This window comes from Ovis aries, chromosome X (genome assembly GCF_016772045.2).
Source record: "Ovis aries strain OAR_USU_Benz2616 breed Rambouillet chromosome X, ARS-UI_Ramb_v3.0, whole genome shotgun sequence".
Classification (NCBI taxonomy): Eukaryota; Metazoa; Chordata; class Mammalia; order Artiodactyla; family Bovidae; genus Ovis; species Ovis aries.
In genome coordinates this window covers 16,579,543-16,602,684 of record NC_056080.1, presented here as the reverse complement: position 1 = coordinate 16,602,684, position 23,142 = coordinate 16,579,543, and the positions used below count along the sequence as shown (strand labels likewise).

General features: G+C 38.2%; 1 protein-coding gene across 3 annotated transcripts in view; it reads left to right on the top strand.

Annotated features, from left to right (window-relative positions):
• The window catches only part of SCML2 (Scm polycomb group protein like 2), a 112,686-nt gene that overhangs the window by 34,746 nt on the left and 54,798 nt on the right, over positions 1-23,142 (top strand). For all 3 annotated transcript variants that reach the window (XM_060407401.1, XM_015104816.3, XM_060407400.1), the window contains 2 exons: positions 1,688-1,776; positions 11,429-11,672. In XM_060407401.1, the coding sequence (XP_060263384.1) occupies positions 1,688-1,776; positions 11,429-11,672 (333 nt within the window). The remainder of the gene's footprint in view (positions 1-1,687; positions 1,777-11,428; positions 11,673-23,142) is intronic.

Genomic DNA, 23,142 nt, shown 5'->3' with positions numbered 1-23,142 from the left:
TGGACTGTAGTCTTCCAGGCCCCTCTGTCTGTGGGATTTTCCAGGCAAGAGTACTGGAGTGGGGTGTCATTGCCTTCTCCGAGCTTATAAATGAACACGTATAAAAACCAACACCCAAATAAAGAAAGAGAGCATTGTCAGTACCCTAGAAGCCCTGCTGATCCCCAGTCATATCCTCCTCCTTTCCAAAGGTAATTACTGTCCAGACTTCCTAATATCATGAATTAGTTTTAGCTGTGTTTGAATTTTTTACATGCGCTTTGATCTGTGTTTGACTCTAGGCAATTCAGAATTAAGGAAAATGCTAAATTAAAACAAAGTCATGGTACCTCATGTAATAGGATAAGATACAGGTTAAGAGAAAGGCATAAGGACCAGAGAATGATTGTCATGCTCTATTCTAACAATAGTGTGGAGAATCCATGCTCTGGATAACTATTTAATATTAGGTATCACTAGTAATACTGGTTTATTTTAAGGGAGTGTATAACAACCCTTTATAATTCCCCAGCAACAATTATTTTCCTAGTCAGATTTAGGGTGTTTTGATACATGATTATTATAAAATGACTTTCTGTGAACTTTCTTATATATTTTATGCTATTGATGGACCCATTGGCAATGTGATTCATGTGCCTCCCTATCTTAATGCATGTATTCATCAGGAATACATGCCAAGTTCTCACCAACCAATTCTGGCATCATGGCAGGCAAGTATTGCATGTAATAGATTGCCCCCAGAAAATAGTAAAGCTAGCAGACTCCTGCTCCCTGCTGCACATGCCACATGCTGTGATAGTCACCATTAATTGATGAGATCTCTAGAGAATACACCTGTTGAGTCTATTTTGATAGCATTTGATACAAATCCTAATATAAAATCATTTAGTGTGTGTAGGGACTGCTTAAGTGAGAGCTGTCTTTTTTCCCAACTTAATGTATGAAAAATTTCAAACGTACAGAAAAGGTGAAAGAATTTTCTGGTGAACACCCACATACCCACTACCTACATTCTACCCATTATCATTTTACTATACTTGCTTTATTGCTTACTTGCCTTTCTGTCAGTTCATCAGTGAATTATATTTTTAAATGCAGTTCAGGATAAGTTATTGACATCAGTACATTTCCCCTAAATCCTTTAGCATGCATATCATTAACTAGAGTTCACTGTTTATTTACAGTTTGTTTTTCTTTTGAGATAAAATTTACATACAGTGAAATATACCATCATAAGTGTACATTTACTGAGTTTGACAGAAAACTGTCTTTCTCAAAGGAAGTTAGGCAGAGGCTCTGAGGAAAAAGGGGCTGGTAGTCTTTTGGAGCCTTTTTACTCTGCATGTGTGGCGGTTGGTGGGGAATGGAAGCTCTCCTGGGTTTTGAATTGGATCTCTCCTAGTATTATGGCCCATTCCCCACATATATGTGTATGTTTGTGAACCCTAGCTAGTGGCTTTTTAAAACTGAGACTTTCTACCCCCACTGTAGCCTTCTTGTCTAGCAGTACAGTGGATGCAGTAGCACTGATTGGAGGGTACACCTGCTCTTCTAGCCCATTTCCTGCGTTCCTTGGTAAGAAAGTCATTCTTTGGAGAAGAATGGTAAATGGAACGTTTCTTATGCCAACTTGCTGTAATATCACAGAGAAGCTTTTAAAAAATACCTGCTTTATTTTATAAAATAGGGTACCAGATGAACACATCATCTTGGCCAATGTTCCTCTTGCGAACACTGACTGGATCTGAAATGGCACCTGAAGCATTCTTTAAGAAGGTAAGAAAGATGTTATAAAAAGCTTCCATCAACTGGGCTGTGTTTTGTTTTTTTTTTAATTTAGTGGGGATTCTTAAATGCTTTGTCTTCTCTAACGTGTATCGAAAGTACTTTGCAAACTGCTTGATTGGCAAATGTGTTAGTCTGTTCAGGCTGCTGTAGCAAAGTACTACAGACTCAGTGGCTTAAAATAACTGAAATTTATTTTTTCACATTTCTGGAGGCTAGAAGTCCAAGATCAAAGTGTCATCAGGGCTGGTTTCTGGTGAGGTGTCTCTTCTCAGCTTATAGTCTAAACTGTGTCCTCACATGGCCTCTGCTCTGTGCATGTGGTGGAAGGAGAGCAATCTCTGGTTTTCCTTTCTTTTCTTGTAAAGAAGTCCTGGATTTGGAGCCCCACCCTTATGACCTCACTTAACCTTTGTTACCTCCTTAAAGGCCCTGCTTCTAAGTATACTCACATTGGGAATTAGGGCTTCAGTTTATGAATTTTGAAAAGATGTAACTCATTTCATAACAGTGTCTTAAACAGAAGTTTATTTTCTCACTTTGACTCTCTCATGCTTCTTGGTTTATAGATAGTCATCTTCTCCTCTTTGAGTTTTTACATTAGTTACATATCCGTGTCCTAATTTCCTCCTCTTAGGACACTGTTCATATTAGAACCCACCATAATGACATTATTTTAACTTAATTATCTCTTTAAAGACCCTGTCTCCAAATATAGTCACATTCTGAGGTATTGGATGAGGAATTAAACATATGTATTTTGATGGAATAGGAGGTGAGACACAGTTCAGCCCGTAACAGCGAGTCATAAAAAAGGCTCAGTTTTCATCACTCAGTAGTCAAAGTGAATTAGTACCTCTTTCTTGACCTCAGATACAAATGGGTACTTTACTGGAAGCAGATGTTTGTTATTATTTTTTATTTACCTTCAGAAGTGAAACTTCTCAGTTTGTAATGTTAGTTATCTCTTTGATATTGGAGAAAATGATGGGACAAGAAAACTTGAAAGATGTTTGGACAGATTTGGTTGCAGAAGTAAAAAGAATGTTAAAAACAGTCATCAGAAAGAATTTTTTTTATAAGGAAATACTTGTTATATAACAAAGAGGGAAAATTCCAAAAATAGTTTATGCTCTTGAGAAAATGTTGAAAGAAAATGTTGAAAGAATGTTAAGAAACAGTGAATGAAAGCTAAGTTTTAGTTAAATTATAGGTCAAAAATTTTTCACTCTGTCCTCATTGTTTTTTCAGTCACTTAAATTTTATTACAGCCATTCGTATCAGGAATGGTAAACACTGATTATAGTTTTAAAACTTTTTCAAGAAGATTAAATGTACAAAGATGTGAAATGTCAATTGACATGATTTCTACATTGCAGAGAAAAATTCTTTGAGTACAGCTTTGAGCAGCATGAAATGCTATAAGTGGGCTTGCCTTACCAGCAAGGGGCACAAGTGAATGCAGTCCTTTTGGGCACTGTGTAAAGCGTATTTGATGACAGTTAATAACAAAAGAGATGTTTCGTAATAGTCTTTATTAAATACTTATTAGCTTAGACTGTTGCTTTAGAAAAGCCGTTAGATCCATTTTAATTATGGAATTGTTTTATCAGCTAGTCACGTCACATGTCACACATTGTTTTTCATTTTTAAAATTATAAAAGTAATTTATCTTTGTGTGTGTGGAGGAATCAAGCTATATCCTTAACTAAAGTGGAAAATGAGTGTCCATTTATCCTATCCATTCCTCCATTCTACTCTTCTCTCCAAAAAGTTCTTCATGACCTTTATCTGTGCATTTACAAATATATATGGACTTCTATTTCTTAAATGTAAATTGGAATATAGTCTATGATTTAGTTTTTCCCCTAAAGTGTGTCTGCTTTGGAAATTTCCATTTTGTTTCATACATATTATAGGTTGTATTGCTCTCTTCTGTGGTATGGATTACCATAACTGATTTAACCTCTCCCTAAAGTTATGACCAACCTAGATAGCATATTGAAAAGCAGACACATTACTTTGCCAACAAAGGTCCATCTAGTCAAGGCTATGGTTTTTCCAGTGGTCATGTATGGATGTGAAAGTTGGACTGTGAAGAAAGCTGAGCACTGAAGAATCGATGCTTTTGAACTGTGGTGTTGGAGAAGACTCTTGAGAGTCCCTTGGACTGCAAGGAGATCCAACCAGTCCATTCTGAAGGAGATCAGCCCTGGGATTTCTTTGGAAGGAATGATGCTAAAGCTGAAACTCCAGTACTTTGGCCACCTCATGTGAAGAGTTGACTCATTGGAAAAGACTGTGATGCTGGGAGGGATTGGGGGCAGGAGGAAAAGGGGACGACAGAGGATGAGATGGCTGGATGGCATCACCGACTCGATGGATGTGAGTTTGAGTGGCGTGCTGCAGTTCATGGGGTTGCAAGAGTCAGACACGACTGAGCGACTGAACTGAATTGAACTGAAGGATTAATGTTTAGGGTGTCTCCATATTCTTGTTTAAATCATCTACAGTGGACATTCTTGTGTAGAACTTTTTATATAAGTATGAATGGCTACACTCTTATTAATAGAAGTAGAATTCCAATGTCCTTCAAGTAGTGTTTATATTGTTAAATTGCACCTAAAAAGGGTGTTCCAAACTATTCTCCACTATTAGTGTTTAGATATAGTCACATTCCCATACCTTTACTAGCATTGAATATTATCCATCTTTTAAAATTTGGTGAATCTTTTTTGGAGGTGGAGATGGTAATGGTATCCCATTGTAATTTGTATGGAAGTAATAACCAGTGAAATGGAACTTTCAAAATGTGTTTAATGGCCTTTTATTTTTCTGTGAATTGGCTGATTATAGCCTTTGCCTGTTTTTCTATTGGATTTCTTTTCTTACCCTTACTTACTTGTGGGGTGCCTTTTTCAGCCAAGCTTGAAACTTGACTAAGAGCCATGTTAAATCCCCACTCCTTCTTGACCCTGCACTCTGGATAGCCGATTAATTAGGAAGGCCCACCTATTTAGCTTGCTGATTATCTTTGTTGTGTCTCTTCTTCCTACTTACTACCACTCCTGCAGGCTTTTCTCTTGTCTGGACTATTCAACTAGCCTTATAACTGCCTCTAACACCCTTACATACAATGCTAGAAATATCTGATACAGAAGCCATGCTGCATTATTCCATACTTAAAACTCCTTTGAAGTTCCCATTTTCATTCAGGATGAAATATGTTTATTAATATGGTCTTTAAGGTACCCTGTGATCTGATTTACAGTTGCCACTTCTTGCTTTGGATCTTAAGTTCTAAATTGCTTGTAATAGCCTGTCCATACCATGTTCCCCTTTTAAAAAGACTGGTTATCTATGGTTCACTCCTATTTTTCTTGTAACATTCATCTCAGGCATTAAATCCTCCAAGATACCTTCCCTAATTTCACCTCTCTATTCTTATACTTCTGTAGCATTTTGTGCATATGTCAGTCTTTGTAGATAATGGATTATATTATTATTTTCACTCTCTCTTGCTTCCTAGACTATAGTTCCTTTTCAGAAGTTAATATTACTTTGTATTCTCATTGCCTATCCTAGGTCCTGGTACATACTTATTTGTTCAATGAATGAAGAAAGAATGAGTAGTACAGGAAGGTGAATACTTAAGGGAGAAGATGGGTTTAGTTTTTGACATGTTGAAAAGTGCCTCTGGCAAGTTTGAGGAGTAATGACTACCACCAGACATTGACATAAAATATATTTAGAATTTAGAAATAAGATTTGGCTTGGGTACATGGATTTGGGATTTTTTAGCATAAATGGTAGTGATAGAAGCCTTGAGCGTGAATGAGCCAGTTCAAAGGCAAAACAGAGAAGGAGAGAAGAGTGTCAAGTTTAGAACCTTGAGAAATACCCACTCACCTTTATAATATAGAAGTACCCATATCAGGTACTTAGTAGAGGTCAGTTAAAAGGAAGGCTGATTCTTGACTATTTTATAGAGGAAGTTCATCAGTTACATTAGCAAGAACCGAAGACCAACTGAAAATTGTCCTTGGATAGAGTGAAGTTTATAATCGTGAAGGCAGAATATTTTTAGAGTTCATTCCTAATGGCCTCAGTTTACTCTGAAATGGGAAACCGACAAAGGCATACATAGACTGAAAGTCTACTATATTCCACCACCAAGGCAGAGAGCTTACTCTGTGGTTGGGGAGAAAGTCAGTTAACAAATAAAATAATAAACATTCAATGAGGAAACATTGGTCTTAAGGCAAATTATAAAGGTTTGGAATAGCTGCCATATGGGATGGGAGGGGCATCGACCTAGGGACATATGACAGTATTTTGGAGGGTTCACCTGAGGATGAAGACTAAACATGTGTAGCACTGCATGTAATATGCATGTGGGAGTTTTCTCCAGCAGTGCTCAGCAGCTGAGTATAAATAGGTAAAGTGGAGGGTGATACTGAACTAAGGTTTGGAGATAATAGAACCAGGACAAGGGGATAAGTTGGTTTGGGGTGCTGAGAAGAAAATGGTGATATGATGCTCTGTAACCTGGATGTGAAAGGGTGTGATAGAAGTTGAGTGTTTGGTCCTTTTCTTCATACAGTTGTTCCCAACAGGGGATGTTTTTGGTTATCACAACTGTGAGTGTGTGTGTGTGGGTGCTACTTATATCTAGTGAGTAGAGACCAGGGATACTACTAAACATCCTACAATGCACAGAACAGCCCCCACAACAGAATGTTCTGATCCCAAATGACAACAGTGTCGTGTTTGAGAAACTGATCTGTATTAATTTCTTGGTGATTAATCTAATTCGTGACTGTAAGTACAGTTTATATGCAGATGCCTTTCAGATTTATATTTCTGGTCCAGACCTTTTGCTCCCAACTCAGACTTCTATACCCAGCCCACCTACTCAGTATCCCTCCCTGGGGATGTGTCTAATAGACATCTAACTGCTCAACCTGCCTCCTTTCCCATATCAAGGAATAGCAACTGTCTTTCCATTTGCTTAAGCCAAAAACCTTGGTGATTATTTCTGTCAAACACTGCATCCAGTCCATATGGAAACTCCATTTCCTTTATCTTTAAAATATATTTGAAATCCAACTACTACTTGCCATCTCGATTGCTGTCAGACTGGTACAAGCTGCCCTTATCTCTCACTTGGATTACTGAGTAACCTCTTTATTGATCTCTTTACAGTCTGTTGTCAACATAGCAGCCAGAGTATTCCTTTTAAAACATAAGTGAGATTATATCACTCCTCTCCTCAAAGTCATCCAGGGGCTCCCTGATTTACTCAGGGTAAAAGCCAGAGTTCTTACAGTGGCCTCCATAATTCTACATGCTATGACCCCTCATTATCTCTCTGACCTTGTTTCCTACTGCCCTCCTACTTGCACACTACATTTTAGCCACACTCTGCTTCCTTGTTCTTTGAACATTTCAGACACGTCTCTGTTTTAGGGCCTTGGTTCCTAGCTGTTGTCTCTGCTTAAAGCACTCTTCCTCTAAATAACTGGCTAATAATCTCCTTCAGGCTTCTGTTCACATGTCACCTTCCAGATGAAGCTCATCCTGATTTCCCTATTTATTTATTTTTAAAGAATTTTATTTATTTATTTATGGCTGTGCATGCTGTGTGTTTGTTGCTGAACGGATTTTACTCTAGTTTTGGTGAGCAGGGGCTACTCTCTAGTTGCAGTGTGCAGGCTTCTCATTGTGGTGGTTTCTCTTGTTGCAGAGCACAGGCTCTAGGGCACACTGGCTTCTGTAGTTGTGGCTCCTGGGCTCTAGAATGCAGCCTCAATAGTTCTGGTGCATGGGCTCAGTTGTTCCACAGCATGCGGGATTATCCCGGATCAGGGATCAAACCTGTGTCTCTTGCATTGGCAGGTAGATTCTTTGCCACTGAACAACCAGGGAAGCCCTGATTGTCCTATTTATAATCTCACAACCCCTCCCCTACATTGCTTTCTGGATCTCCCTTAAACTCTGCTCTGCGCTCTCTTTCTGCAAAGCATTTATCATTTATAACGTAGAATATATTTTACTTATTATGCTCCTCCTCTTTCTCTTTACTAGCATGTGAGCAGTGCACAGGTGGGGTTTTTTTGTTTATTTTGCCAGCTAATATGGGGTTGGCCAAAAATTTTGTTGGTGTACAGGAAAATCTGAATGAACTTTTTGGCCAACCCAATATATATCAAGAACCTTCAGTAGTGTCTGGGACTTAGTAGGCACTCAGTAAATATTCGTAAATGAATAAATGAAGGTTAAAGGACTAGAATTCTTGATGAAATCAAAGAAGTAATTGATTAAAAGTAAGGAAGTAGAAATTTAAGGATAGGAGTTTGTGATCAGAGGTAGACTCCAGGAATATAGCTGTAAACTTAGCTATAAAAGACTCCTTCCTTTATGGAGCTTACCTTCTAGCTGAGTAAATTTATAGTAAATCATAATAAATGCATTGTATTATGCTTGATAGTTGTATATGCTAAGGAGAACAAAGGGGTGACGTTTTAGATATTTTGGCAAGGAAGGTCTTGCTGAGAAGGTGCCATTTGAGTGAAGATGTGAAGAAAGGGAGAGAATGAACCTTGATACTACAAGGGTAAAAATATTTCAGGCAGAAGGGTAATGCAGATAATGCTAAGACTGGCTTCAATCAGTGGGATATAGGGGAAAATAGCCTGTAAGAAGAACCATATTGTAGGTAAGCAAGAAGGTAGGTTAAAAGGCCATTCTTTGCTAGCCACCTTTTAGAACAGAATCATTTTCTTACAGTAAAAGAAAAGAGAATGATCCCCTTTTATATAAGCTTTTGCTTTTACAGATTGTATCTTTGTGTTTAGGAAGTCATTCAAGAATGGATAATGACAAACTATATTCTTTTAAAACATATCTTAAAGCAACTTTTGTATCATTACCTTTTGTTGACAGCAGAGGGAACCATTTTGCAAATTATCTATATCTGGAAGGAGGTTGGTTTGTGATAAAGCCCTTTCATTTACTATGTTATGAAAAAAGAGTTAATTTGTTATGAAACAAATTAAAATTTGTTTTATTCTAGAGCTCTATTAACACTTATTTGTGTAAGAAAATTTGATAGGGTATTCATGAAATTTAGAAGAAATAGGGGTTTCCCTGGTGGCTCAGATGGTAAAGAATCTGCCTGCAATGCATGAGACCCGGCTTTGATCCTTGGGTCAGGAAGATCCCCTGGAGAAGGGAATGGCTACCCACTCCAGTATTCTTGCCTGGAGAATTCCATGGATGGAAGAACCTGGTGGGCTACAGTCCATAGGGTTGCAAAGAGTCAGACACGACTAAGGGATCAGAGAAAGCATGGGATGATGAGATGGGTTTAAAGGGGACATTTTTAAAAGGAACCCATCTACCAGATAGGTTTTAAAAATTATATCTTGTTGAAAGAGGTAGTTCAGAGCTTGTTTACTGTACTCCAGGTGATTCTTCGGTTCATTCATTTAAAAAATGCTTGCCATTGAGTACTGTGCTGGAAATAACAATATGAAAACGATCTCAGAAGAGTAAACATATTTTAATAGTTTCACAGTTGAAGATGAGTGCCACTTTGGTGGGCCTCGGAATAGCAGGCATTGTTCAGAGAAGCTTTAAAGAGACCAGGAGAACTGGGCTTTGAGGTGCGGGAGAGTTGGAATTGGCTTGGCAGATGTTGGGGTGTAGAGTGTTCCAGAAGGTTGGCTACTTAGACTTAAAATCTAGCTTTGATACTTATGGTGTAGTCTTAGGCCATTGTACATTAGTTTTATTGTCTGCAAGATGGGTATAATAGCTGCACTGGCTTCATAGGTCTGTTGTGAGAATTAAATGAATATATAGAGAATATTTAAACTGGGCATATGCTCAACAATTGAAGGTGGTTGTTTTTGTTCAGTCACTAAGTTGTGTCTGACTCTTTGTGTCCCTACGGACTGTAGCACACCAGGCTTCCATGTCCTTCACTATCTCCCAGAGTTTGCTCAAACTCATGTCCATTGAGTCAGTGATGCCATCCAACCATCTCATCCTCTGTTGCTCCCGTCTCCTTCTGCCCTCCATGTTTCCCAGCATGAGGGTCTTTTCCAGTGAGTCGGCTCTTCGCATCAGGTGGCCAAAATATTGGAGCTTCAGCATCAGTCCTTCCAGTGAATATTCAGGATTGATTTCCTTTAGGATTGACTGATTTGATCTTCTTGCTGTCCAAGAGACTCCCAAGAGTCTTCTCCATTACCACAGTTCGAAAGCACTCAGCCTTCTTTATGGTCCAACTCTTACAACTGTACATGACTATTGGAAAAACCGTAGCTTTGACTATATGGATCTTTGTCACCAAAGTGATGTCTTTGCTTTGCCATCCCAAAGGAAAAGAAATGCAAGAAGGCAAAGTGGTTGTCTGAGGAAGCCTTACAAATAGCTGGGAAAAAAAGGGAAAGGCAAAGGAGAAGGGGGAAGATACATCCAACTGAATGCAGAGTTCCAGAGAAGAGCAGGGAGAGAGAAAGACTTCTTAAGTGAACAATGCAAAGAAATAGAGGAAATTGAAGGTTAACCTTTTTATAATGTGTTCCCTAATATTATTTATTTTCTAGTTTCTGGAAGTCTTAATGAAGAGAAAGTTAACTTTTAATGTTGTTATTCTAGAGATTTAGGGGGTAGAATTGGCAGGTTGTAGTCTCTGAATGTGAGTGTTAGGGGGAAAAGATGCATCTAGGGTAGTGGTTCTCAGCCTTGGATGCACAGTAGAATCATCTGGGCAATTAAAATGTACCCTGCCCATGTCAGACCAGTTTAATCAATATCTCTGGCAGTGTGGCCCCAGGAAATTCTAATGTTTAGTCAGGCTAAGAACCACAGGTCTAGGGCCATTTCCAGGTTTTTGACTTGGGTAACTGGGTTGCTGATGGTGCCATTTACTGGGATAAAAAGCAGAGTGGAAAAAAAGATGATGTTGCTTTTAATGTAGCCCTTGGTCTAAGAATCCTGTTAGCATTTGTATACTTCAGCTTTTTGTAATTAAGGAATGCTTTTAAAGATTTGTTTCTGGATTGCATATCACAAATGACCCCAGACTGTGACTTTGATGTTCTTGTATCTACATTTTATATTTTGAGTTTCTTTTTACATACTATCTATTGCTGTTCCTTCTCTTCAGGCTTATCTTTCAAATTACTCTATAATTTACATATTTTTAGGTTTGTTTGACTCCCTCTTTTAAAATTTCTTGTTATTGCTTCCTCCCCTTCATTCTGTCTGGCCTCCCAACCACTGCTACCACCACTATTAGAATGTAATGTCTACAAGAACAGGGATCTTGATATTTTTGTTCACCTATGAATGGTAAATTCCTGGTACATAGTATGTAATACATATTTCTTGAATGAATGAATGACCATCAGGCTGGTTTTGTTTTCTTCTAGGTTCTTGACTATGCTCCAGAGTAAGTGAGATATTGTAGAGCAGAGTTTCAAAGGGATCTGTGAGAACTGTCTCTTCCTGTATTTAATTGATAAACATGAAGCTTAATTTTTGGTTGCTGAAGATTGTAAGAATACAGTTGAGCAAATGCTTCTTAATACATCTTAACAATGAAAACTTTTTTTTTTTAATATTTTGGTAGGAACCACCAAAGCCACCTTTAAATAATTTTAAAGTGGGAATGAAACTTGAAGCTGTAGACAGAAAGAACCCTTATCTGATCTGCCCTGCAACTATTGGAAATGTTAAAGGAGATGAAGTTTATATCACATTTGATGGCTGGAGCGGAGCTTTCAATTATTGGTGCAAGTATGATTGTCGAGATATTTTCCCAGTTGGGTGGTGTAACCTGACAGGAGATACATTACAACCACTAGGAAGTAATGGTAAGATAATAACTAACTAATACATGTTCTTTTATTGAAGTTAGATTTAACTGCTGTTGACATTGACGGTAGGACTTCATGCCCAGCTGAGGAACAGCAGGCAGAACAGTGAGGACACTGTTCAGGTTAGAGAACTCGGGTAAAAGGTTATGATTAGAATTCTTGAGGGTCAGCACAATATCATGGTCTGAATTGATAGACCACACTGGCCAATATGGGCAAAGCTGCAGGCCACATTTACACCGTTGAAGCTTTGCTGCTGTAAGCATTTTGGGGTGCTTAGCTACGTTTATAGTTGATATCCTACTTTAAATTACACATGGCATTCCATTGTTAATATCTTGACGTTTTTTTTAAAGGTTGGGCATAGCAATTGTTATACATGTTTTACATGATTTTGGTTGATTTTTCAAGTTAAATTGGTGCTTTGATAGTGTTAAGATTTCACTTCTATAAAGATTTTACTTATGCATGTTAAAAATTTTTGACTATGAAAGCCATTATAAATTAGTATATTATTTAGTATGTTATTTCAGTCAAGTGTTTATCAGTTGTAATGTTGTGCTTCCTAAGTTGAGTACTGTGTTATCTAGCCTAGATATTTTCTTTCAGAAAAAATACATCGAAACATTGAAGCTCTTTGGTTGACTCTTCCAAGGACATAGACATACCTGACCCAGTCTTCTGTGACGAAATAACTGCTGAGATTTAACTGGAGTCTAAGCACAGAACCCAATCGTTTGGTCCAAGTTAAATGTGAACTTATTAGTGGAATCAAATATAAATCTACTTAAAATTTACCCCACTATATTAATTTATACCAGAAGGAAAAGAAAGATGAGTGTAGAAAATGAATAGGTAACGTGTGTGGAGGAAGGCAGTACTTAAGTATGAGCATATAGCCATAATATTCTTGTAACTGCTAGTAGAATCTTATGTAATTTGGAACTTTAAGACATCCCATTATTCTACAGTACTACATACCATGATGTTCTTTTTGTTAGGTACCTCTTTTTACCCATTCCCTGCTGTCATAATTTTAGGTAACAGATGTTAATGGTTGATTTTTGTAAAATTTAGTATGATACAGATTTATGTGCATATGATACTAAAATAAGGCATAGTCTCTGCTCACAAGAAGTTCACCTTCTACTGGGAGAGGGATGAATGGAGGGATAGACTTTTAAAAAGATACAATACAAAATTAACAGTGTAATAATAGAGATATATGCTAGATACGAAGGTGGCCGAAAGACATCTGGTTTGTTTAGGCTGGTGGTAAAGGTGGTTGGGTAAAGGAATGCTTCACAAAAAGATTCATGATGTGAGTATTAAGAGAGGAGAAGGAGTTTGCCAGGCAGAATGAAGATAAAGGTAGGAGATAGAGACATCACAAAGGTGTGAAATTGCAGTGTGTTCTGGAAACTGATGAGTTCAGGTTGGGACATTGTAACTTCTGAAGGTGTAGTCAAGAATGCTATTGTCATTCAGTATCTGGTCTCCCCCCTTTTGCTCCCCTTAGTAACAGTTTGGCTGCCTAACATAAAGACTAGATTTCTAGCTTTAGCAGTTAGTTATGGTCTTGACACTTAAATCCTTCTCAGTGGGATAAAAGCACAGATAATGTGTTACAGAGAGGTGAATGTACCCTTCTCCCTTCTTGCTTCTGTTCCATTGTTAGAAATGTGGTTGTTTTGGATGGAGCTCTATCTTGAACTATAAAATGGGAACCATATTCTAGGCATTTTGAAGTGGAAAGCAGAAAAGAGCCAGACTCTCTGAGAACTTTGTGGAGCAGAATTTTTATACTAACCTATTCCAGACTGTTATTTGAGAGAAATAAACTTTGTATTATATAAACCACTATTTTAGGCTTTTCTGTTACTGTTAGCTGAATTTAATCCTAACTGATAGATTCAGGGTAATTTAGGACATCCAGGTGGACATGTCCATTGGATTGATGCACATGCAGGTATTATGCCTACAAGTTAGGTCTTGGTTGACAAAGCGGCTTTAAGAATCATCATGTTCATTCAGATAAGTACTCTTTGTGTCAGGTGGGATTATAGTTTTTGGCAGTGGTGGGGATTGTGGAGGTAAGGCAGCTTATACATCCTGTTAATAACTGGTAGAAGTTTTGGATGTGATTTTTGGTGCATGTGTAACAGAAGGTAGATGAGGACTGACAGAACCTTGTGGGTCAACATTTAAATCAATATTTCTTATACTTAAATCAACTGGGAGACCTTGTTAAAAGGCTGATACCCTGATACTCATGACTTGGTGTTCTGAATTAGTAGGTCCGGAGTGGGGAACAGGTGTTTCTATTGCACGTGGTTTGAAGCCCAAACTTTGAGAAGCGCAAGAGTAAGAGATGGATAGATGATAGAATTCAATTTAGGACACTGAGAAACAATATATATAAATGTAGGAGATTCATTGGAGAGGGAAATGACAACCCATTCTAGTACTCTTGCCTGGAAAATCCCATGGATGGAGGAGCCTGGTAGGCTGCAGTCTATGGGGTCGCTGAGAGTGGGACATGGCTGAGCGACTTCACTTTCACTTTTCACTTTCCTGCATTGGAGAAGGAAATGGCAACCCACTCCAGTGTTCTTGCCTGGAGAATCCAGGGACGGGGGAGCCTGGTGGGCTGCCATCTATGGGGTCGCACAGAGTCGGATACAACTGAAGTGACTTAGTAGCAGCAGCAGAAGATTCGTTAGATTGATTCCCCCAACAGCAGAAGAGAAAAAGATTTTAAGTAAATAAGTATTCAACACTATCAAATGTGACATAATTCTCTCTCTTTATAATGTTCAACTTTTATCTGTCCTAAAGAGATGCGTTTCTTGCAGATAGTTAGATTTTAATTTTTTTTTTTTTTACCAGTTGGCTAGTCTGTTTTTTTAACTGGAGCTTTTAATCTATTTATATTTATTGTAATCACAAATATATTGAGTTTTCAATATGCTATCTTATTTTGTGCTTTTTATTTGTCTTGCCTTTTCCATGTTCTAGTTTCTTTTTTATCGTTGGATTATTTTTTCTTATTCCATTTGTTCCCCTCTTGTTTGGAAGTTATACACTATATTTTCTGTTTTTATAATACTCTAGGAATTTTAACATGTTTTCTGAAAGGAAGTCTGAAATTAATATCTTTATTCTGCATCAAGACAATAAAGGAAACTTAGAATATTCTACCCATTTATGCCCCTGAAATTCATGTTATTACTGTTGTATATTTTAATTATGTATTTTTGTAATCCTATAAACTGTGTGTTTATGTGTGTGTATATGCTTCCCTGATAGCTCAGTTGGTAATAAATCCACTTGCAATGCAGGAGACCCCGGTTTGATTCCTGGGTGGGGAAGATCTGCTGGAGAAAGGATAGGCTACCCACTCCAGTATTCTTGGGCTTCCCTTGTGGCTCAGCTGGTAAAGAGTCACCCTGCAATGCAGGAGACCTGGGTTCAATCCCTGATTGGAAAGATCCCCTGGAGAAGGGAAAGGCTACCCACTCCAGTATTCTTGCCTGGAGAATTTCATGGATTGTATAGTCCATGGGGTTGCAAAGAGTTGGACATAACTGAGCGACTTTCACTTTACTTTATATATATACACACACACACACACACACACACACACACGCATACATACATACATACATACATACATACACACACTGCTGCTGCTGCTAAGTCGCTTCAGTCGTATCTGACTCTGTGCTACCCCATAGACGGCAGCCCACCAGGCTCCCCCATCCCTGGGATTCTCCAGGTAAGAACGCTGGAGTAGGTTGCAATTTCCTTCTCCAGTGCAGGAAAGTGAAAGTGACGTCACTCAGTCGTGTCCGACTCTTAGCCATCCCATGGACTGCAGCCTACCAGGCTCCTCCATCCATGGGGTTTTCCAGGCAAGAGCTGCTTGTATATTTTGGAAATTAATCCTTTGTCAGTTGTTTCTTTTGCTATTATTTCCCATGGGGTTTTCCAGGCAAGAGCTGCTTGTATGAGCTGCTTGTATATTTTAGAAATTAATCCTTTGTCAGTTGTTTCATTTGTTGTTATTTTCTCCCATTCTGAGGGTTGTCTTTTCACCTTGCTTATAGTTTCCTTTGCTGTGCAAAAGCTTTTAGGTTTAATCAGGTCCACTTGTTTACCTTTTTAAAATTTCTGTTACTGTAGGAAGTGGGTCCAGAGAAGGCAATGGGACCCCACTCCAGTACTCTTGCCTGGACAATCCCATGGATGGAGGAGTCTGGTAGGCTGCAGTCCATGGGGTCGCTAAGAGTAGGACACGACTGAGCGACTTCACTTTGACTTTTGACTTTCATGCATTGGGAGAAGGAAATGGCAACCCACTCCAGTGTTCTTGCCTGGAGAATCCCAGGGACGGGGGAGCCTGGTGGGCTGCCGTCTATGGGGTCACACACGGTCAGACACGACTGAAGTGACTTAGCAGTAGCAGTAGCAGGAAGTGGGTCATAGAGGATTTTGCTTTGATTTATGTCATCAAGTGTTTTGCCTATGTTTTCCTCTAAGAGATTTATAATTTCTGGTCTTCCATTTAGATCTTTAATCCATTTTCAGTGTATCTTTGTGTGTGGTGTTTGGAAGTGTTCTAATTTCATTCTTTTACATGTAGCTGTCCAGTTTTCCCAACAGCATTTATTGAAGAGAGTGTCTTTGCCCCATTGTATAGTCTTGTCTCCTTTGTCAAAAATAAGGTATCCGTAGGTGCATGGGTTTATTTCTGGGCTTTCTATCTTGTTCCATTGGTCTATATTTCTGTTTTTGTGCCAGTACCATACTGTCTTGATGATTGTAGCTTTGTAGTATAATCTGAAGTCAGGAAGGTTGATTCCTCCAGCTCCATTCTTCTTTCTCAAGACTGCTTTGACTCTTCGGGGTCTTTTGTGTTTCCATATGAACTGTGAAAATTTTTGTTCTAGTTCTGTGAAAATGCCATTGGTAATTTGATAAGGATCACATTGAATCTGTAGATTGCATTTGGTAGTATGGTTATTTTCACAATATTGATTCTTCCTACCCTGGAACATGGAGTAGCTCTCCATCTGTTTATGTTATCTTTGATTTCTTTCATTATTTCAGTTCAGTTCAGTCGCTCAGTTGTGTCCGACTCTTTGCGACCCCATGAATCGCAGCATGCCAGGCCTCCCTGTCCATCACCAACTCCTGGAGTTTACTCAGACTCACGTCCATTGAGTCAGTGATGCCATCCAGCCATCTCATCCTCTGTCATCCCCTTCTCCTCCTGCCCCCAATCCCTCCCAGCATCAAAGTCTTTTCCAATGAGTCAACTCTTCACATGAGGTGGCCAAAGTACTGGAGTTTCAGCTTTAGCATCATTCCTTCCAAAGAAATCCCAGGGCTGATCTCCTTCAGAATGGACTGGTTGGATCTCCTTGCAGTCCAAGGGACTCTCAAGAGTCTTCTCCAACACCACAGTTCAAAAGCATCAATTCTTTGGCGCTCAGCCTTCTTCACAGTCCTACTCTCATATCCATACATGACCACTGGAAAATCCATAGCCTTGACTAGATGGACCTTAGTCGGCAAAGTAATGTGTCTGCTTTTGAATATGCTATCTAGGTTGGTCATAACTTTTCTTCCAAGGAGTAAGCGTCTTTTAATTTCATGGCTGCAGTCACCATCTGCAGTGATTTTGGAGCCCCCCAAAATAAAGTCTGACACTGTTTCCACTGTTTCCCCATCTATTTCCCATGAAGTGATGGGACTGGATGCCATGATCTTCGTTTTCTGAATGTTGAGCTTTAAGCCAACTTTTTCACTCTCCTCTTTCACTTTCATCAAGAGGCTTTTTAGTTCATCTTCACTTTCTGCCATAAGGGTGGTGTCATCTGCATATCTGACGTTATTGATATTTCTCCCGGCAATCTTGATTCCAGCTTGTGTTTCTTCCAGTCCAGTGTTTCTCATGATGTACTCTGCATAGAAGTTAAATAAGCAGGGTGACAATATACAGCCTTAACGTACTTCTTTTCCTATTTGGAACCAGTCTGTTGTTCCATGTCCAGTTCTAACTGTTGCTTCTTGACCTGCATACAGATTTCTCAAGAGACAGGTCATATGGTCTGGTATTCCCATCTCTTTCAGAATTTTCCACAGTTCATTGTGATCCACACAGTCAAAGGCTTTGGCATAGTCAATAAAGCAGAAACTCTCTTTTTCTGGAACTCTCTTGCTTTTTCGATGATCCAGCAGATGTTGGCAATTTGATCTCTGGTTCCTCTGCCTTTTCTAAAACCAGCTTGAACATCAGGGAGTTCACAGTTCACGTATTACTGAAGCCTGGCTTGGAGAATTTTGAGCATTACTTTACTCGCATGTGAGATGAGTGCAATTGTGCAGTAGTTTGAGCATTCTTTGGCATTGCCTTTGTTTGGGATTGGAATGAAAAATGACCTTTTCCAGTCCTGTGCCCACTGCTGAGTTTTCCAAATGTGCTGGCATATTGAGTGCAGCACTTTCACAGCATCATCTTTCAGGATTTGAAATTGCTCAACTGGAATTCCATCACCTCCACTAGCTTTGTGCGTAGCGATGCTTCCTAAGGCCCACTTGACTTCCCATTCCAGGATGTCTGGCGCTAGATGAGTGATCACACCATCATGATTATCTGGATCGTGAAGATCTTTTTTGTACAGTTCTTCTGTGTATTCCTGCCACCTCTTCTTAATATCTTCTGCTTCTGTTAGGTCCATACCATTTCTGTCCTTTATCGAGCCTATCTTTGCATGAAATGTTCCCTTGGTATCTCTAATTTTCTTGAAGAGATCTCTAGTCTTTCTCATTCTGTTCTTTTCCTCTATTTCTTTGCATTGATCGCTGAAGAAGGCTTTCTTATCTCTTCTTGCTATTTTTTGGAACTCTGCATTCAGATGCTTATATCTTTCCTTTTCTCCTTTGCTTTTCGCCTCTCTTCTTTTCACACTATTTGTAAGGCCTCCCCAGACAGCCATTTTGCCTTTTTGCATTTCTTTTCCATGGGGATGGTCTTGATCCCTGTCTCCTGTACAATGTCACGAACCTCATTCCATAGTTCATCAGGCTATCTATCAGATCTAGGCCCTTAAATCTATTTCTCACTTCTACTGTATAATCATAAGGGATTTGATTTAGGTCATACCTGAATGGTCTAGTGGTTTTCCCTACTTTCTTCAGTTTGAGTCTGAATTTGGTAATAAGGAGTTCATGATCTGAGCCACAGTCAGCTCCAGGTCTTGTTTTTGTTGACTGTATAGAGCTTCTCCATCTTCAGCTGCAAAGAATATAATCAGTCTGATTTTGGTGTTGACCATCTGGTGATGTCCATGTGTAGAGTCTTCTCTTGTGTTGTTGGAAGAGGGTGTTTGCTATGACCAGTGCATTTTGTTGGCAGAACTCTATTAGTCTTTGCCCTGCTTCATTCCGCATTCCAAGGCCAAATTTGCCTGTTACTCCAGGTGTTTCTTGACTTCCTACTTTTGCATTCCAGTCCCCTATAATGAAAAGGACATCTTTTTTGGGTGTTAGTTCTAAAAGGTCTTGTAGGTCTTATAATTTTCAGTGTACAGTTCTTTTGTCTCCTTAGGTAAGTATTCCTAGATATTTAATTCTTTTTGCTGCAATGGTGAATGGGATTGATTCCTTAATTTCTCTTTCTGATTTTTCATTGTTACTATATATAGAAATACAAGTGATTTCTTTGTATTGATTTTATATCCTGCAACTTTGCTTAAATTCACTGATTAGCTCTAGGAATTTTCTGATAGTATCTTTAGGGTTTTCTATGTATAGTATCATGTCATCTGCACACAGTGAGAGCTTTACTTCTTCTCTTCTGATCTGAATTCCTTTTATTTCTTTTTCTTCTCTGATTGTTATGGCTAGGACTTTCAGAACTATGTTGAGTAATAGTGATGAAAGTGGACATCCTTGTCTTTTTCCTGATCTTAGGGAAATGCTTTCAGTTTTTCACCATTGAGAATAATGTTTGCTGTAGGCTTATTATATATGGTCTTTACTATGTTGAGGTAGGTTCCTTCTATGCCCATTTTTTGAAGAGTTTTAATCATAAATGGGTGCTGATTTTTGTCAAAGGCTTTTTCTGCATCTGTTGAGATTATCATGTGATTTTTATATTTTTATATTTGTTAAGATGGTTAACATTGATTGATTTGCATATATTGAAGAATCCTTGCATCCCTGGAATAAACTCAACTTGATCATGGTGTATAAGCTTTTTGATGTGTTGCTGAATTTTTGTTGAGGTTTTTTGCATCTGTTCATCAGTGATACTGCCCTGTAGTTTTCTTTTTTTGTGTTGTCTTTGTCTGGTTTTGGTATCAGGGTGATGGTGGCCTTGTAGAATGAGTTTGGGACGTGTTCCTTCCTCTGCACATTTTTGAAAGAGTTTTAGAAGGATAGGCATTAGCTCTTCTCTAAATGTTAGATAGAATTCTCCTATGAAGCCATCTGGTCCTGGGCTTTTGTTTTTTGGGAGATTTTTGATCGCAGCTTCAATTTCAGTGCTTATGATTGGGTTGCTCATAATTTCTGTCTCTTCCTGGTTCGGACTTGGAAGATTGAACTTTTCTAAGAATCTGTCCATTTCTTCCAGGTTATCTATTTTATTGCCATATAGTTGTTGATAATAGTCTCTATAATCCTTTGTATTTCTGCATTGTCTGTTGTAACTTCTCCTTTTTCATTTCTAATTTTGTTGATTTGATTCTTTTTTTTTCTTGATGAGTCTGGTTAGAGGTTTGTCAATTTTGTTTATCTTCCCAAAGAACCAACTTTTAGTTTTATTATCTTTAATATTGTTTCTTCCATTTCTTTTTCATTTATTTCTGCTCTGATCTTTATGATTTCTTTCCTTCTACTAATTTTGGAGTTTTTTTGTTCTTCTTTTTCCAGTTGTTTTAGGTGTAAAGTTAGGCTGTCTGTTCAATGTTTTTCTTGTTTCTTGACGTAGGACTGTATTGCTATAAACTTCCCTCTTAGAACTGCTTTTGCTGCATGCCATAGGTTTTGAGTTGTTGCGTTTTCATTGTCATTTGTTTCTAGAAATTTTTTTATTTCCTTTTTTATTTTTTCAGTAATCTGTTATTTATGAACATATTGTTTAATCTCCATATGTTTATGTTTCTTACAGTTTTTTTCCTTGTAATTGATACCTAGTCTTATAGCATTGTGGTCGGAGAAGATGCTTGATTATTATTTGTAGGCTTTTTGATGATAGCCATTCTGACTAGTGTGAGATAATACCTCATTGTGTCTTTTATTTTCATTTTTCTGATAATTAGTGATTTTCAGCATCTTTTCACGTGCCTGTTGGCCAACTGTGTGTCTTCTTTGGAGAAATGTCTGTATGAGTTTTCTCATATTCCAATTTTTTGATTGATTTGTTTGGTGTTTTTGATGTTTTGATTTGTTTGGTGTTTTGATTCGTTTGATGTTCAGTTGTATGAGTTCTTTGTGTGTTTCGGATCTTAACCCCTTGTTGGTGGTTTGCAAATATCATTTGCAAATATTTTCTCCCATTCTATAGGTTTCCTTTTAATTTTGTTGATGGTCACATTTGCTGTGCAGAAGCTTTTAAATTTGATTAGGTCCCATTTGTTTATTGTTTTCTCTTTATTTCTTTTGCTTTGGGAGACTTATTTAAGAAAATATGGCTATAATTAATATCAGAGAATGTTTTGCCTATATTCTCTTCTGTGAGTTTTATGGTATCATGTGTTTTTTAGTCTTTTAACCATTTTTAGTTCATTTTTGTATATTGTGTGAGGAAGTGTTCTAGTTTCATTGGTTTACATGTAGCTGTCCAGCTTCCCCAACACAGCTTGTTGAAAAGATTATTTTTTTCTGCATTGTTTGTTCTTGCCTTCTTTGTCAAAGATTAATTGACTGTAGGCTCTCTGTTCTGTTTCATTGATCTGTATGTCTGGTTTTGTGCCAATACCATTGCTGTTTTGATTACTGTAGCTTTGTGGCTTGATTTATAACTACTTTTTGAATACAAATAATCCAACCTGGCATCTCTGGTGGCTCAGATGGTAAAGAGTCTGCCTGCAATGGTGGAGACCTGAGTTTGATCCCTGGGTCGGGAAGATCCCCTGCAAATGGAAATGGCAACCCACTCCAGTATTCTTGTCTGGAAAATCCCATGGATGGAGTTGCCTGGCAGGCTACAGTCCATGGGGTTACAAAGAGTCGGACATGACTGAGTGACTTTCATACACAATCCAACCTGTGCCAAAATAGTATTTGGAAGCAGTAGAATAGAAACAAAGATACACCCCCTGGTGCCACATTCTGATATGTAAAGATTCATGGATGTTCCCACAAGAACCTTAGGATTCTGGGAAGAGTATGGTTAAAAGTTGTTAGTTGATATTCAGAGACATTGCATATATGATTCATTTTTATTTTTTTCAAGCATTGCTTATTAATTGCAGATAGATTAATAGTGTTAGTACTATACTTACACAAGCTGAAATACTCTGTTTTTGAGTAGAGAAAACATTTACTGTAGCCAATATATTATTCATTAAATGGCAGCTATAATATACAAGTATCATTTCTTAGACATAATGTGATATATTCTTTTTATTTATTTATTTTTGGCTGTGTTGGGTCTTTGTTGCTGTGCACATTTTCTCTAGTTGCAGTGAGCAGGGCTATTCTCTTATTGTGGTGCATGGGCTTCTCATTGTGGTGGCTTTTCTTTTTGTGAAACTTGGGCTCCATGGCATGCAGGCTTCAGTAGTGCTGGCTTGTGGGCTTCAGTAGTTGCAGAGCCTGAGCTCCGTAGCTGCGGCTTGCAGGCTCTAGAGTACAGACTCAGTAGCTGTGGCACACGGGCTTAGTTGCCCTGTGGCCTGTGAAATCTTCCCAGACCAGGGATTGAACTGGTGTCCTCTGCATTGACAGGTGGATTCTTAACCATTGGCCCATCATGGACATCCTAATGTGATACACCCTTGAAAGCAAAATGTTTTAAAATTATTTTTTAATTATTTTTAATATATTTTTTCTCTAATAGAAAAAGTAATAAATGCTTAAAGCAGAACAATGAGAAAACCATACTGAGATAACCATGGCAAACAGTTTTATCTGTATCTGGCTTCATAATGCTTTTTAAAAATTTTTGTTTTACACATATAGCTTAAGAATACAGACACAGCAAAGCAGTAGAAAAATGTTGTTATAGTATATTTATTCTTAAAAATCATATAGAAGAGTTTAGAAGAATGAGACTGTTCCTGTTTACTAAGAAAGGAAACTCTCCAAGATGTATTAATTGAAAAGAACAACCTCCATAGTACATACAATATGAATACCATTAAGTTAAAATAAGAATGTATTTCTATATTTAACTATGCTGCCAAGTCGCTTCAGTCATGTCCAACTCTTTGCGACCCCATAGACAGCAGCC